Consider the following 18,427-nt stretch of genomic DNA (forward strand, 5'->3'; position numbering starts at 1 on the left):
TCAGGACGACATATGTAAAAAGTCACTATATATGAGTACAGATGGACAAACTCACCGGTCGCTGAAAGCTTGGGCCCGAACTTCTTGAAAATGGCCGGTCACTCACGAATCCTCACTATGTGAGGTAAGACCTGGCTAACCCAATCATGAATATCCGCAACCAAAGGAGGGGGCTCGGTCTAGGTTGAACGAGAAAAAGACAGAACGGTTAGGCTACGACCAGAACAAGCAAAATGAGCACTTAGTAAAAATACTTTCGGGCATAATTCCACGCCTCAAGAAATCCATTTGCATTTTCCACCACATCCTTAGTCTTGACATAGAAGTAATTAAACCAGAATTGATGATTTGCTTTATAGTCCATCTTCACTACCAAGCTCTTGCCTCCATGGTAACGAAGGTGCAACATCGTCCCCCTATGGAATTTGGGCGCGAAGAGATGCATTAGGTGGTGAAGAGAGACCCCGCGGCCAGCCAATTCCGCGTACTTCGTCAACATGAGGATGAGCTTGTAGATATAAAGAGAAAGCTGAGCCGGGAAGATTCCGTAGTAGCGGCAGAATTCCTCTGCCAATAGAAGAATAGGAATAGAACGAATATGCGTAGAACACGCAATATCCAGGGCAATGAATCTGCACCACATCGCATCCAACCGGGACCAGATCAATGTGGACTAGAATTTTGAACTTCGCCCTCAAATTGGCAAGGGCAGTCGTGTTCATCTCAGACTCCACGGCCTCAGGGTCATCCTCGGGCAGCTTAGAGAAGTCAGTTCTAGCCTTCTCTCTATAGGGAATTATTTCCTCCACCGTAGGAAAGCTTTCATCTTCTACAACAATGGCAGCCCCATCGTCATTGGGAGGCATGCGCACAGCTAAGGGAACAAGGTCAAGTACCCCCCAGAACTGGAAGACACGTTAACCATATTGGTTTATGCATAGAGGAGGTGTAAACGCAAAAGAGTCAAGAGTAGCAGTAGCCACCAAAATCAGTGAAGGCAGGAATATGAAGTAAGATCAAGAAAACAGAGATTCTGAATGAGGAAAGAAGAAGAAGATATGAAAATCCAATTTTTAGAATGCAAAGAGTGAATCGAAGGATTGAATATCCCTATTTATAAGAGTTAGGGCATCAATATCGAGGAAGCAAACCGTCGTTACCCAGCTCAAGAATCGAAATGGCAGAGGCACGAGAAACAATACAAGTATCACGAAAATGCATAATAATGATGCATGATGACATGACGTCACTCTGAAATGATACGACCCTAGGTTGCGGCTCACGGAAGGCCACATTTCCATCCCGTCTGAAGCGCTACTACTCGACCTGCTCGCATAAAACTTCTCAACCCTAATAGAGTCCGCTCATCAAGGTCGCCCAGGGTGGACACCAATAAGCGGAGGGACTAACTGTATAGGTAAAAATCAGCATCAGTGGGATTTAGCATGGAGCGATATCTTGGAAAGCGATATGGTCGAGGTTGACTAGTAAATAACGAAGCTCGTAGCTGATATTTAACTTTAAATATATATATCTATATGTATATCGCCTCATGTTTTACTCGTGTTTCGAGGAATTCGAATATAAAATGTATTGATTTATATTAATTCGGGATGTTTTTATGTGTAGGAATTATCCGAAAGTAATTGGGGGCGAAAGGTGCAAGATTAGAGCCAAAACAAACGAAAAAAAGGAAAAGTTGGATTTTCGGCGCCACAGGCATCGCTCCACGCCACCTGTGGCGCCCTTTGCAGAAAGTCTCATAAGCCAGTGTCAGGGCCAGCATGGGGCGCTGGGCTGGACGCTGGCGACGTGATTTTATCCAAGTTTGCCCTGGACAAGGTTATTTTGGCCCTAGACCTAACCAACGTGTATAAAAGCAAAACTAAGCTTATTTTTGGAGAGGGGACGCCACTTTGAAGAGGGAATACACACGAGGAACATCCGGGAGCGAAGAGATCTCAGTTTTCTTCATCTTTTCTTAATATTTTCAATTATACAACACTTATAAATTTGTTTGATACTATCATGAGGGGCTAAAACCCATAGTTCTGGGGTTGCGATTTAGCCATGAATATTGTTGTTTAACATTGACTTAACCTTGATTATAATTCGCCAATATATAGTTGTTTCTTCAATTCTGTGATTAATTGCTTAATTTTCTGGCCAGCAGTTAGGTTCTATTTACTATTTATGATATGCTTGGGAAAACCATATTTAGATTAGAGAAGAATTAAAGAGAGCATGATCTTAACTCTGAGGGGGCAGATTTGTGGTTAGGATAGGAATATATCTAGTCGCCATGCTTAATTAAATATCGTAATCTTAATGCGTTAATCTATTTTGAATAGGCGAGTAGTACTTCGGGAGAAGGCTACGAGAGCAATTGTTCGATTAATTAGCAACCATGAGTGAATTGTATGAAAGGAAGAGTTAACTAGAACGCAATAGAATTGATTAATCGATCACAACCCTAGAATATTTGTCTCTACCGAATACACAACAATCATTTTGTTGCATGATAATTTAGTTACTACTTAGAATTATAATTTAGTATAATTAAACTCTTGAACTCGAATTGGCTCGACTGAATAACAATCTTGGTGAATTTAGTAGGTGGTTGATACAAGTCTCTGTGGGTTCGATACTCGACTTATTATTTTATTACTTGTACGACCACGTATACTTGCGTGTGCGTTTGGGAGCGACAAGTTTTTGGCACCGTTGCCGGGGGCTTGAATATTGACTACTTTCTAGTTTTTGCATTAATTGTTTATCTCGTCAAGTCTAACGTTACTTGATTGTTGCTTTGCTCTCAGAAACTTTGATTGAATGCGCAGGGTCAGAAGCCAGGACAGACTTCAAGGCTTTGACCCCGAACCTGAGAGAACATTTCGTAGGAGGTTGAGGGAAGCAAGGGATACAAATAATCTTCAGGCACTTGTTCAATTTCCTGTGAACATGGAAGAGGAGCAACATATGGTTGTTCAGGAGGTGGCGATGCCTAGCATTGCTAATGTCACCTCCAGCATTAGGAAGCCTAGAATCACTGGGCACTTTGAGCTGAAATAGAGCATGATCCAGCTACTTCATGCGAATGGGCAGTTTATGGGTCTTCCACACGAGGATCCACAACAGCACATCCTGAATTTCTTGGAGATTAGTGATACTTACATCACTAACAGGGTCACTCCAGACTATGTGAGGCTCACACTTTTTCCGTTCTCTATGTTGGGTGAAGCAAAGCGATGGCTGAAGGCAGAATCAGCTAAATCTATTACATCATGGAATGATCTGGCAAGGAAATTTCTGGCAAGATTCTTCCCTACAGGAAAAACTGCAAAGATCAGAAGTGAGTTAGTCGCCTTCAAACAGAAAGTGGGGGAGTCTTTATACTTAGCTTGGGAGAGGTTCAAGGGGCTGCTCAAAGACTGTCCTCATCACAATCAGACAAACGAAGTGTTAGCTCACACTTTTATAGAAGGGCTACATCCTGATAAAAAGATTGTGGTAGATTTTGCAGCTGGAGGTCAAGTGTTGGAGAAAATCTTTGATGAGATATATGCGTTATTGAACAAATTCTCCAAAAGCAATCCCGATTGGCAAGGAGAGATGGGAAGATACACAATGCAAAAATCTGCAAGGGTTCTCTAGTTAGATGTCGTCTCTGCATTATCAGCGCAGATTTCCACATTGACCAACCAAGTCAATCAGATGACCTTGGTTATTAACAAGCAACAAGCCTAGTCAGTGCAACATGTTCAATTGTTTTATGAAGTATGTGGAGAAGGTCACATGAGTAATCTATGCCCAGCAAATCCAAAGTCTGTATATTTTATGGGTAATGCAAATCGAGGCCAGGCAAATCAGTATAGGGACACTTACAATCCTAACTAGAGGAACTGTCCAAACTTCTCTTGGGGTGGAAACCAAGGTGTTCAGAATCAGTACAGGCCACAAGCACCTCAACAACAATATAGACCACCTCAGGCTGAACAACATGCAAACTCGACAAGTCACCTTGAGGAAATGATGAAGAATTTGGTGGCTGACCAGCAGGCCCAAACAGCAAAAATGATGAAGAAAGTGATGGCTGACCAGCAGGCCCAAGCAGCAGCGATAAGAAATTTGGAGTGACAAATGGGACAACTTGCCAGTGCCCAAAATACTCGACCAGTTAGGGCTCTTCCTAGTGATACCGAGCCTAATCCTAAAGCTCAAGTCAATGCGGTTACCTTGAGAAATAGAGGAGTGTTAGAAGAAATTCCAAAGAAAAAGAAGTATACGGCTAGCCTTGAAGGAGAATTAGTTCCCAAGCCAGTTGAGGAGAATGAGAAAGAGAACAAAGGATCATAGCCAGTAATTGTGACAAGGCCACCACCTCCGTTTCCACAAAGACTGCAGAAGCAAAAAGATTATGCTAAGTGCAAGAAATTCTTAGATATTTTGAGCCAAGTTCGTGTGAATTTGTCTTTGGTGGAAATTTTGTAGAAAGTGCCTAAGTATGCATGGTAATCTCAGAGATATTGTGGCCAGCAAGCGAAGACATACAGAGTTTGAAACAGTTGCACTTACTGAAGAGTGCAGTGCTAGAGTTTAGAGTAAGCTTCCTCCTAAGTTGAAGGATCCTCGGAGTTTCACAATTCCTCTATCTCTTGGAAAACAAGAAGTTGGTAGAGCCCTGTGTGATTTAGGGGCTAGTATAAATTTGATGCCATCCTCTTTGTTCAAGCAACTTGGATTGGAGGTGCTTAGACCTACTACAATCACTTATACAGTTAGCAGATTGGTCACTAGTTATGCGAGAAGGAATTATTAAGGATGTGCTAGTTCGAGTGGGAAAGTTTATTCTTCTTGCTGATTGATTTGTTCTTAATTATGAGGCAGATGAGGAAGTGCTCATTATTTTGGGGCGACCATTCTTAGCTACTGGTGGAGCGATTATTGATGTAAGGGAAGGGAAGTTGAAGATGAGAGTTGACGATGAGGAAGTCACTTTTAATGTGTACAAGGCACTTAAGCTCCCTAAGCATTATGAAGACTTGTGCATGATTAATGTGGTCAAATTGAAGGAGATAGAGAAGAGTTCTTATGTGAATTATAGTGGTCCAGATGGGACAACTAAGTTAGAGGAGGTGGTGTTGCAAGTTGAGTGTGTAAGAACAATTGAGAAAAGAGCCAGAGAAGAAAGAGGAGATCTTTTGAGAGCGTGCAAAAAGGCTAAGACTTCATGGGAGAAAGAAGAAGAGAAAATGCCCAGACTGAGCAAAGTACCAGAGTCGTGCCACGACTATAAATAAGGCGCTTGTTGGGAGGCAACCCAGCCTATATTTTTTTTTATTCATTTTTTTTACAGTGTAAAGTTTTATGTTGTTTTTATTTTGCAGAGAAGGGGAAGTCTGAGTACCCGAAGTTGAAGCTGAGGAGCATGTTTGAGCTTAAGTGTGGGGTCATCCCAACCCTTAATATTGAGGATCATGTCCGAGCTAGGCCCGAGAGGGTCTCAGGGAGTATTTCTCACCCTTGTTTTAATATTTTTCTCTGTGATCATGCATCGAGGACTATGCATAATATAAGTGTGGGGTGGAAAAACTACTTTCTGAAGTGTAATTGTATAAAACTATTTTTTATTAGTTTTTATCTTAGAACTCGTAGTAGACATAGTCTAGGTTCTCAAAAATAAAATAAAATAAAATAAAACAAAAATTTAAAAAAAAAATGGAAAAAGCTCGAACTTTTCCCGACGATGGATCTGTTGGACAATTTTCTTGAGGGTTAAAGTCTTATAAAAAAAGCACCAAAAAGATTTTTTTTTTTTTTAAGATAGTTAAGTAGTATCCCTTGGGTTTTCTTTGGGCACCGGTTCTTTTCCAAGGGTGTAGCTCGAACCGGGTACTTTATTTTTTTTTTGGAGTAGGTTAGGAAGAAACTGAGTTGCTTTGAGGTGCCTAGTGACATGTTTGGTGCTGGAACATTAGGCCATGACATGCGATCTATCTTCCCGTGCATTTGGTTTGAATTGTGATGCCTATGTAAAATAAATAGCTTTTTCTGTGACGCTTTCTCTCAGTTGTTCAATTTGTATGCCACATAGTGCATTATTGCTTAAATTTCTCAATTATATGTGCTTGCTTGACTTGAGAGTTGAACAAAACCGTCTTGATTGAGTCATGTGCAATGTGTGTCTGAGGAATTGTGATTCTCTGCGCTATCCTGTGTAGTCTAGAACTTGCCCCGTGTGTTAATCGAAGCGAAATTGTTAAGTTGTGCTAATCTAGGAGACGACGTAGGCGTTTTTTGCTAGAGCATAGATATGCTTGTCACTTGAAGATAAAATTTTCCGTTGCTAGCCCCTTTGAGCCTATAGACCTTTCTTTCGGCACCCACATTACAAGTCGCATCCCTATTTTGTTATTAATTTGAGTTTGTTGAACCTTTACCTCCTAAGGTACTTAGTCGCTAAAAGAAGTAAGGTGAGAGATTGGGGAGTTGCTTCTAAGTGGAACCATGGACAGGCCCTTGGTGCACTAAAGTTGAAATCAAAAGTCACTAACTGATGAACATTAATGTATGGAGTGTGCGTAGAAAAAAAAACAAAGAAGAAAAAAGAAAAAGAAGAATTGCAAGAAGAGAAAAAAATGATAGTCAAAGTATGTAGAAAAAATACACACCTTCTAATCTTACTAATTTGTGCTAGTGAGGGTATGGAAGTGCTTAATGAAAAAAAGGGACTATGTTGTATATGGTTTGTGGCAAGCGAATTGGTTGAGAAGAAGATGTGCTCGAATTATGAGTGTAGTATATTAAAGTGCTTAGGAGAGTTAGTCATTATTCCTAAATATATCATACCCGTCCCTTAGCCTACATTACAACTTTAAAGTCCTAATTGATCCTAGATTTGGCTAGCTTAGATTAGTAGAGATGTACACTATGGGCAAGCTTATGGTACGACCACGGGATGCATATGAATTCTTTGTGATAGTGAGCAAATTTTGTTCAATTGTGTGATGTCCTTAATTTATATTCAAAAGCATATTTGAATGTGTGGACTATTCTATATTCACTCTTTTGTTTGTTGGTGAGGGCACATGATCTCATGAATGATTGGTAATGTTGTAAACTTTTCTTGTTGGGTGAGTGCGCGAGTTGAGGGTGCTTAGTGGTAATGAGTCGACTTTTGAGGTTGGGTGGTTATAGATAGGTTGTTTGTATTGAATTGAAATAGTTATACTTGGGCGTGCTTAAAAGGGTAAGAATGTGAACTTTGCATGTTCAAGATTGATTGTCGGTATTGATCATAATCAAGGGTAGAGTGGTGTCAAGACCCAAAACCTAACCCATCGTGATGGCGCCTATCGTGGTATTAGGCAAGCCAACCTTTCCAAAACACTTTCAGAATTTAACAGAAGTGAATTAAGACATTTTAAATAACCGGAGTTTCTCAAAAATATGGGGTAAAACCCAAATAAAACATAAGTGCGGAAAAATAGCCCGACATCGGGGTGTCACTAAGTCATGAGGGTCTAAGTATTTAAAACTATTACAGCCAATGTCTACATATCAGTATAAAACAGAAAGAAATGTAGAAGGAGTAACAAGGTCCTGCGGACGTTGGCAACTACCTTGCAGTCTCCGGAACTTAACAAGCCTGGACTCAACAATCTACGTGTTCAGACACACCTGGATCTGCACATGTAGTGCAGGGTGTAGTGTGAGTACAATCAACTCAGCAAGTAACAGAAATAAATAAGGAACTGAGAAGCAATGACGAGCTATACAGTACAGTCCATTTTCAATAATTCCAGCAAGGATTAGACATACTTTCAAATCCGGCAGTTTAAGTCAAATCAATTTTATACACTTAAAATGCAGGTACTCCGGATATAGAAATTTTCAGAAATTTCACAACAAAGACAGATAGAAACTAAGTGCATCAACAATGAAAAAACAAGTACAGCCTCTTAGGGCAACAGTCACTCCAACTCTCAACAATTTGACACTTAACTCTCAGCCCTCGATGCACACACTCAATAGGTACCTGCGCTCACTGGGGGTGTTCAGACTCATGAGGGTCTCCTACATCCCAAGCGCTATAATTTGCACGGACAACTCACGTATTGCACGGACAACTCACGTGCTACAATATCATATCTGGATCTTCACGGAAACTCACCTGCTGCACGGACAATTCACGTGCCATAGTATAAACTATAAGGATCTGCACGGACAACTCACGTGCCATAAAACTGATACCTCACAACCAGGCCCTCGGCCTTACTCAGTCATGAACCTCTCTAGTCTCACGGCTCTCAATAAAGAAAGGGAAAATAGCCCAAATCAAAGTGTTACAGTATATCATCAGGGAAAACAAATAACAGAGACTGAGGTAAACATGTACAAGAATCACTATGACTGAGTATAACTACCATGAGCAGGAATATAGCCTAAGCATGATTTCTAACATGAAAACAGTCAAGTCCTAGTAGAGAGGAATGCATATAAACACAATTAAAGGCTATTAGACTTCACAGTCTCCCGGGATGGACCAAGTCTCAATCCCTCATGGCGTACACCCACACGCATGTCACCTAACATGGGTTCCACCTCCAAACAGTCACATTATACCAAACTCTGGGTTTCATACCCTCAAGACCAGATTTAAAGTTATTACTTACCTCAAACCGAGCAAATCTCTATTCAGCTATGCTCTTGCCCCTCGATTCGGCCTCCAAATGCTGGAAATCTAGTCACAACTAGTACAATACCATCAATATGTACTAAAGGAATAAATTTCACAAGAAAAACTACCAAATTAGACTCAAAACCCGAAATTGGTTCAAACCCGGCCTCCAGGCCCACATCTCAAAATCCAACAAAATTTACAAAACTAGAAAGGCCATTCACTCACGAGTCTATACATACAAAATTTATCAAAATCCGACATCATTTGATATCTCAAATCCTTAAATTAAACTCTCCAAAATCCCAAGCCCTAATCCCATATTTTCACCCCTAAATTCCACTAATTAGATGATAATACAATAGAAAAACACCATAGATAGGAGTATTAGAGCCCAAGAAACTTACCTCACTGAAAACCCTTGAATCTCCCTTCAAAATCACTCCAAAAGCTCCAAAACCCGACTTGAAAATGGTGGAAATGAACCAAAATTCATAAAGTATTCTATTTATAGTTTCTACCCAGATCTTTCGCACCTGCGGCTAAATATGCGCACCTGCGGTGCCGCATCTGCGCAAGAACCTCCGAACCTGTGAAAAATTATTAAAAACCCCAACTTCGCACATGCTCTCCATATCCGCATCTACGACCACGCATGTGTGGAAAAGACCTCGCACCTGCGGCCACTGCCTAACCTCCTCACTTCCGCTTCTGCAGGCACCTATCCGCATCTGCGGACTCGCAGATGCGACCTCTCCTACGCACATGCGGACCCAGCCTACCTCAACATTATCCGCACCTGCGAACTCTCACGCGCACCTGCGACCTCGCACATGCAGCTCCCCATCCGCAAGTGTGGAAATACCAGTAGCAGCAGCTTCAGTTGCATTTTTCCAACTTCAAACAATCTGTTAACCACTTGGAATCACCCCGAGCCCCTCGGGATCTCAACCAAACATACCAACAAGTCATATATCAATGTATGAACTTAGTCGAGCCTTCAAATCACTCAAAAAAAATATCAAAATACTAAATTACCCTCGGATTCAAGCCTAAGAACTTCTACACTTTCAAATTCGATAACCAATGCCGAAACCAACCAAACCACGTCCGAATGACCTCAAATTTTACACACACATAAAAAATTACACCTCAAACCTACTCCAACTTCCGAAAATCCATTCCGACCCCGATATAAAAAATTTTCACTACCGATCGAAATCACCAAATTTCTAACTTTCGCCAATTCAAGCCTAATTCCACTACGAACCTCCAAATCACATTCCGGACGCTCTCATAAGTCCAAAATCACCTAACGAAGCTAATGGAACCATCAGAATTAAATTTCGAGATCGTTTACACATAAGTCAACATCCAGTTGACTTTTCTAACTTGAGATTAAAATAAGAGACTAGGTGTCTTAATCTACTCCGAAATCACTCCGGACCCGAACCAACTAACCCAATATATCATAACATTGCTAAAAAGTACAAAAGGAAGCAGAAATGAGGAAAATGGGACTATAACTCTAGAAACGACCGATCGGATCGTTACAAGTGGATGGTTAAAAGTTGAAGTGCTCCTTTATAGTTGAGATTTGTACGTAGTTAGGGTATATTTGATAGTCCTATTGCTCGAGGATGAGCAAGAGTTTAATTATGGGGTGTTGATATTTAGCTTAAAGTATATATATTTATATGTATATTGCCTCATGTTTTACTCGTGTTTCGTGGAATTCGGATGTAAAATATATTGATTTATATTAATTCGGGGTGTTTTATGTGTAGGAATCATTCTGAAGTAATTGGGGGCGAAAAGTGCAAGATTAGAGCCAAAACAAACGAAAAAAGGAAAAGTTTGATTTTCGGCGCCACAGGCAGCGCTTCACGCCACCTGTGGCGCCCTTAGCAGAAAGTCTCATAAGTAGCGCCAGGGCCAGCGTGGGGCACTGGGCTGGACGCTGGCGACGTGATTTTATTCAAGTTTGCCCGGGATAAGGTTATTTCGGCCCTAGACCTAACCAACGTGTATAAAAGCAAAACTAAGCATATTTTTGGAGAGGGGACGCCACTTTGAAGAGGGAATACACACGAGGAACATCCGGGAGCGAAGAGATCTCAGTTTTCGTCATCTTTTCTTAATATTTTCAATTATACAACACTTATAAATTTGTTTGATACTATCATGAGGGGCTAAAACCCATAGTTCTGGGGTTGCGATTTAGTCATGAATATTGTTGTTTAACATTGACTTAACCTTGATTATAATTCGCCAATATATGGTTGTTTCTTCAATTCTGTGATTAATTGCTTAATTTTCTGGCCAGCAGTTAGGTTCTATTTACTATCTATGATATACTTGGAAAAACCATATTTAGATTAGAGAAGAATTAAAGAGAGCATGATCTTAACTCTGAGGGGGCAGATTTGTGGTTAGGATAGGAATATATCTAGTCGTCATGCTTAATTAAATATCGTAATCTTAATGAATTCTTAATAAATTGATTTCATAGGAATATAAGCGTTAATCTATTTTGAATAGGCGAATAGTACTTTGGGAGAAGGCTACGAGAGCAATTTTTCGATTAATTAACAACCATGAGTGAATTGTATGAAAGGGAGAGTTAACTAGAACGCAATAGGATTGGTGAATCGATCACAACCCTGAAATATTTGTCTCTACTAAAAATAATCATTTTGCTGCTTGATAATTTAGTTACTACTTCGAATTATAATTTAGTATAATTAAACTCTTGAACTCGAATTGGCTCGACTGAATAACAATCTTGGTGAATTTAGTAGGTAGTTGATACAAGTCTCTGTGGGTTCGACACTCGACTTATCATTTTATTACTTGTACGATCACGTATACTTGCGTGTGCGTTTGGGAGCAACAGTAGCCGAGCAGTCAATAACGGTCGAGGTCGAGTACCAAGGGCAGTGCTAACGACTAGTATTTGTAATAGGATATTCAAGAAAATATTCCATTGAATATTCTTGTTGTATGTACTTTTAGAGTTAACTAGGGTATGTTCCATATAAATAGAAAAAAAGATAGGGGAAGGGGCATGTAAGATTCTCGGATAGGAACACTTTTTGAGAAGAATAATTTCTCTCTAGAAAAGAGACAAACACTAAAGATTCGATTATCTATTATTCCACACTTTTCCATCAGATCCGAGAATAGTTCCAATATTATAGCATTTGCTTATCACTCATCACTATAGAAGGAGGAATCACCCACCCCATTCAATATTGGGTGGATCATTCTCTGTATTTACGTTAATTTCATTTATTATTATTTATTATTTGATATTCTTCCATCATTAATGATCTTGAAATATTGAATGTACACAACATTTAATCCTCCACCAACACTACCGGTTTTATTTGAGTTGATTAGTTATAAATCTAAGGATATCATTATTAACTAGGTTTAATCTCTTTTTTATATAAAATTAATTAGTTTAATCAAAGATTTATATATTTTGGTCAAACAACCACACGAGTAAAATTTAATATTATCTTCATTCTGCGTTAAATTGTTCACAAATTTTATAGGGTAGAAAAATATTATTTACGTTGTTTACACGTTTTGTCGGACATGCACTTGACATTACCTTCATTTTATTTATTTTATTTAATGTTTACAAATTTTACTAGATGGGCAATTCTTACCTTTATTATTCAATTATTCATATCTCTAACGAATCTTTTCAATACATTGGGTCAGTCACGTAGCCCGTCACTATGTTTCATGGATTTATCTCGACGACCTTATGAATCTGATATGTGAACTTTTACCATTTATTCAATAAGAAAAATTACTGAAAAGATGAAAAAATAAAATCTAATATGAAATGATGAAAAAATAAGAAAGAGGATGAGGAATATGGATGAAGAAGAGAAAGAACAGAATGAAAATGAGAGCGTAATCTAGTGGGTGCGCATTTGAGCAGTTCTGATTAATATTGAGAATTTCAATTTGGATTTTAGGTTTTCGGATTTAAAAAATTACAATCTAAATCTAATCCAATTACATTTGGATCGGCCTTTTTAAGTTATGTTTCATAATACTTAGTTTGGATATTTTGAATATTCAATTTTAAGCCTATAAGTTAAGCTGCTTCTTCTTATTCTTATAAAAATGAATATTCAAATAAAATATTCATGTCAATTTGCCATAATAAATTAATAATTCTTTATTTTCATAATAATCATTCAAATAAAATATTTATGCAAGCAATAAAATTATTATCAAGAAAGTACGTGTATTAATAAAGTCCTATATTAACAAGTCAAAAATATTGTACAAGTACAACCATGGGGTATGTCTAAGGTAAAAACAGTTATGCATATAAAGATGCAAACTACAGTTAGATGCGACACGTCATACTTACTCTATTTCTGATTACGTCTTTTGTCTTTATTTCAACACATAGGGCTTTTCCACATTGTTCTGAAACTGCATTCAAAGAATTCAGTTTTTTGGGTAAATAAATTTTTATTACCAATTGAAAATATGTACACAAGAAAAAAGAAGAAAAAAAACTGACTGTTGGACAGGATGCCCCAACATCAGGATCTACGGAAGTCAACCATATCATCTCACAACTACACCATCGCTAACTACTACAATCACAAAGTTAAGGATAGAAATTTAACTGATCAAGTTTTCTAGCTAATCTTGCATGCATTGTTCCTCTACAACATACCTCTTGGATAATTTGCTTCATAATATGCTTCGAATCTGATTGCGAATACCCATTGGTTTCTTTCTTTCCAAATGTAGTACACACTTGCTGCAAGTGTCATTCTGTATATCTCTGTCTCGACTCTTCTTCCTCTTGCATAAACTTCAGCCCACTTTAGTTCCTCTTGCCAACCCATTACCATTCTGCTTATCCCTTGCCAAGCTAGGGCCTTTTTCCAGATATAGGAAGACATATCACATTAAAAGAACAAGTGTGAAATACTTTCGTTCCAACTATTACAGAGTGGACAAGCCAATGGAACCTCCATTCCCCCATTGTATTAATCTATCTCTAGTAAGCAATTTTCCATGTGTCACAATAGTCTTAATATGAACTACGACGGGGTCGAACTGAATTTTGTTCTTTTGTATTCAATAAGTATTGTATGACCGAATAATTCAAGGAAGGGCGGACTGTGGGGAGGGTCCTTTTAAGTAGATGACTCGTCGGGCAGTCGGAGCATAACTTCTTTGGGAAAAAGAACTTGAATAAGTTTTTTTTTTTTTTTTAAGGAGTCGTCATTTTCTATCAGGAACGCTATGTCACTTTCAATCCCGGCGTATTTCGGATGCTTGAAGGCCCCGCTGACACGAAGTGATTTAGAAAAATTCTTCTTTATCGATGGTGATCGGTCATGATATCCATAACCTTTCTTCTTTTTCGGCCAAATCAAAGTTATTCAGCTTAGTTTCAACTGAAAACCTTCTTCTTTTTCTTAAAAGTAAGAATCTTTTCATATTATTCTTTTATATTTTGAGGAAAATGGAAGATTTTTATGTTTGAGGTGTTATCATTCACCATTTTTCGCTACCAAATATAATTTTCTTACAACCCCTTCTTTTTATCTGCGTATCACTGTGTCTTTGTGTGTTTAAATAGTTTTTGGTATAAAATTTGATGGATATGTGCAAGAAGAAGGTCAGTTTGAAGCCTTTGTACATTACAAATTAATTTAATTTTGAATTGTAGTTAAAAATTTGTTCATTGAGGATTGAGAATTCTATTAGGCCCGTTAACCCGTTGAATACAACACAACTACGCTCCAGTCCCAATGTTCAAGTGAAAAATGAGTGCTTTTTTGGCTATCAAAACCAAAAAAGAAAAAGAAAAAACAAAAGAGTGCCTTATGTTCAATGGTCATAGCAATGGATATTAATTTTTTATAGCTTTTCTGTATTTATGATACTAACCAGATATATCTAGATTCTCATCTGATGCTTGAAAATTGAATTTGCCTCAATAATGTAAAACAGTTTTAATCAATTGCGTGTAGTTGTCAAATAAACTTGAGAACTACCCTCCTTCCTATATGTGCGTGCATGACCTTGAACTAGTAAATGTCTATGCTTCAATTGCAGTTTTCTCGTTTGGGAATTCCTAAACTAGTCAGATTCTGGATGCAGCAATAACAAAATTCTCATTTGCAACTATAAGATGGTTTAATGTTTGTTATCTTATAATTGTGACTAATTATTTGGAGCTAGTAATTTACTGTTAACTGCTAGATCTGCTATCTTCAGAAATGTTGCCTGATAAAACTTTTGGTTTTTGTAGCTCCATCGAATTCAAACTCTAAAGCTCTGACGTCTAAATCAATGACCTTATCCTATCACACCCTGCGCTCTGTATTGACTTTGCCAACATGTCGAATTCGACTATTTTCCAAGGGTCGCTTCCCCTTAATTCCTTCACAGGTATTTGTCTCTGACATACTAAACAAGTCGTACTGCTTCAGTTTCCTGTTGATTTTTACTGTTTTTGTTTGTTTTGGGTGAAATAATGGAATGATATACATACAGAACTGGAACAGTGCCAGTGAAGGTTGATCCTTTAACTGTATCATCTTTTACAACGAAGCATACAAGAATACGAGAAACGTAATACTTCATGATAGTATTTGAAGCAATTTTTCTTGGTCCTTAAAACATCTTATCACTTTCTCCTGCAATGCAAATGACTGTTTTTTTTTATAAGAGACATTTGATAAATTTATTCTTAAAGATTTTCTATTACGTTGGCGGATCAAGAAAGGGGAAAAGGAACGATTAGAATTGAACCTACACCTACTGTGTAGGAGACGCTCACTAGTGTCAATAGACTATAAGCTTTGGTGGTGATGCCTGCTTTGTAAACTCTAATGTTTTGTAGCTTTTTTCTTGTGCTTACAGGCTAATATCAATGTCTGAAACCTAGACTGTTTTGATATATGTATTAACCATGAGTTTGGTTTAGATATAGTAGTATTTATTATGAAATAATTATTTATTCAGTTTTAATAACGTTATAAATATATCATATATTAGTCGGTGTACTTTGCTTATATAGTAGATGATTTAGTGTATAGAGTTTAGCTTATACACGGAAGATTAAATCATCGGTTCTTATAAGTATGAAGTTTGAGTTCACAATCTAATGATGGGATTGGACAAACCATCATGGATTATTGTAGCACAAAATTAAATATAATTTATCTTGATTATGGGAATGATTTAATTTTAACTTCTTGTGCTAGTACATTTTGTATGTATTGAACGGACCAAGTAGAGATAAGTATTTCATACTGACTTAATAAAATAAACTCCTTAGCCATTAAATATTCTTATACTCTTAATCTTGATATAATTATTATTAGTTATGTATATTATTATTGTTTTAATTTATTAAAATGAGAGATCCTTTCGTGAGTCAATATGCCTAGTAAATTGGATAATAATAATAATGTACATTGACGAAGTAATAGTTAGTTGATGGAATCCATGTCTCAATTTAGAGATTGATGATACACCTTTATGAAAACTTATAAGTTATCATGTGTAAACCCGGCCGGTGAATTTTGTATCCGACACATGAAATAAGTTAAGCGTAAGTCTAAATAAATAATCAATAAATTAAATCGTCACTAATTTAATTTAATTGATTAGTATCTGAATTAATCTTAACATGTGGAGTTTAAAGAAGATTTAATGGATGAATTTCGAAATTGAATAAGGAGTGCAATTACGAATTTTTAGTGGAATAATTCGTAATTAATTATGGTAGATATTAATTTCAAAAATTAGAAATTAATTCTATAATTGGAAGCCTTGTTAATAAACTAGTATTAATATCCACGCGATGCGCAGACACAAATCATATCATTTTGTAATATATGGATTATTTGAATTATGTGCAAATAATTTTAAAATATGCACCTTCTAGATAAAATTATATATAATTATTAGATATTAATTAAGAAACTAGACATGAAACTATTTCTCAAATTTCATAGTAAATAACCTACTTTCTTTTATATTTGTAACAACTCAACCCTTTGATTTTAGTGCTTACATTTTATTTTATGTCAATATTAAAGAATACTAAACATATCATGTTGTGATCTATCTTGTTTGAGCACATTACATACTTATTATTTTATCAAAAATTTACTACCATTTGTTTTTTGAGAATTACTACCACTTTGTTATTAATCACAAGATCAAGTAAGTCTTATTCTTCTATATTTTTATATAATTCTTTTTTCTTTTTTGTTTTTTATTATAATTATTGTATTACTCATTATTTAATATTGCTATAGTCTTTTGATCTTTTATTGGCTTACCAATTGACTTAATGTCTTACTTAGTACCCTTTTAATAATCATCGATAAATATAATTTTTTTTATTCTTGAAATTTAATATATCTTATGCTTTTATTATCTTACTCGTAACTCTTTTATCATTTAAATATATTAATAATATTTTTAAATATTTATTTAATTATTTAAATATTGTAATAATATTTTCACTAGCAGTTTATTTTTCTATGTAAAATATAAAAATTATAAAATTGAAGAAAATGTATTATTTTATTAGCGAATAACTATTAAAATAGAAATTCTTATTTTTGGAAAGCTTTTATAATCTACTAACTATAAAAATATGAGTCAATCTTAATTGATTTTTACCTTAAATTAAATTTGATCAAGTCTATTTTGTCTTAATTCTTATTAGAGTTGTCTAAATCTATTTAGATTAAGTCTTAAAAGTGTCAAGTGGCATTTTCTCAATACACCACTTGGCTTAACCTTTCCCTACCCTCCTTTTAATATAAAGATTAGAGTTGTGTGAATCTATTTAGATTATGTCTTAAAAGTGCCAAGTGACATTTTCTCAATACACCACTTGGCTTAACCTCATGCTTCCCTACCCTTCTTTTAATATAAAGTGTGATGGCCCAAAATGTCATCTTTAAATTTAATAATTAATTTTATATTCTAAAAGCTCGAAAAGTATTATTTATCATTCCTCGACTTGCGTGCGTATTCCGTAAAATTTTTCGAAAAGTTTTCAGGTGAATAATGAATTAAAATGTGAATTAGAGCTTTAAAACTCAATTGAGTTGACTTTGGTCAATATTTTGAGCAAACGGACTCGGATCAGTATTTTGACAATTCCAGTAGGTCCGTATCGTGATTTGGGACTTAGGCGTATGCCCGGAATCAAATTCCGAGGTCCCTAGCCCGAGATATGGAATTTTGATGAAAAATTAAAAGTTTAAGTTCAAATAGTGACCGGACGTCAAATTATATGCAAACGACCCCAGAATAGAATTTTGATGATTCCAACAGCTCCGTATGGTGATTTTGGACTTAGGAGCTTGATCGGAATTTTATTTGGAAGTCCGTAGTGGAATTAGGCTTGAAATGCCGAAAGTTGAATTTTTGGGAAGTTTGACCGAGAGATTGACTTTCTGATATCGGGGTCGAAATCTGATTCTGAAAATTTTCATAGCTCAGTTATGTTATTTATGACTTGTGTGCAAAAATTGAAGTCATTCCGAATTGATTTGATATGTTTCGACACAAGATATAGAATTTGAAAGTTCAAAGTTCATTGATTTTGATTTGAGGTGCGATTTGTCGTTTTGATGTTGTTTGAAGTCTCGACTAAGTTCGTATAGTATTTTGGGACATGTTGGAATAATTGATTAAGGTCCCGAGGGTCTCGGGTGGATT

General features: G+C 36.7%; 1 protein-coding gene and 1 non-coding gene across 2 annotated transcripts in view; one reads left to right on the plus strand and one right to left on the minus strand.

Annotated features, from left to right (window-relative positions):
- Positions 1 to 3,342: 3,342 nt before the first annotated feature.
- On the minus strand, positions 3,343 to 3,447 carry LOC117280211 (small nucleolar RNA R71). The gene has a single exon (XR_004510697.1). It is a non-coding gene; the product is annotated as a small nucleolar RNA R71 (small nucleolar RNA).
- A 1,057-nt stretch (positions 3,448 to 4,504) lies between these two features.
- The window catches only part of LOC138897963 (uncharacterized), a 41,860-nt gene continuing 27,937 nt past the window's right edge, over positions 4,505 to 18,427 (plus strand). Inside the window, exons 1-3 of the mRNA XM_070183990.1 lie at positions 4,505 to 4,586; positions 4,888 to 5,270; positions 5,357 to 5,500. Of these exons, the coding sequence (XP_070040091.1) occupies positions 4,505 to 4,586; positions 4,888 to 5,270; positions 5,357 to 5,500 (609 nt within the window). The remainder of the gene's footprint in view (positions 4,587 to 4,887; positions 5,271 to 5,356; positions 5,501 to 18,427) is intronic.

Source organism: Nicotiana tomentosiformis, chromosome 8 (assembly GCF_000390325.3).
Source record: "Nicotiana tomentosiformis chromosome 8, ASM39032v3, whole genome shotgun sequence".
NCBI classification, from domain to species: domain Eukaryota; kingdom Viridiplantae; phylum Streptophyta; class Magnoliopsida; order Solanales; family Solanaceae; genus Nicotiana; species Nicotiana tomentosiformis.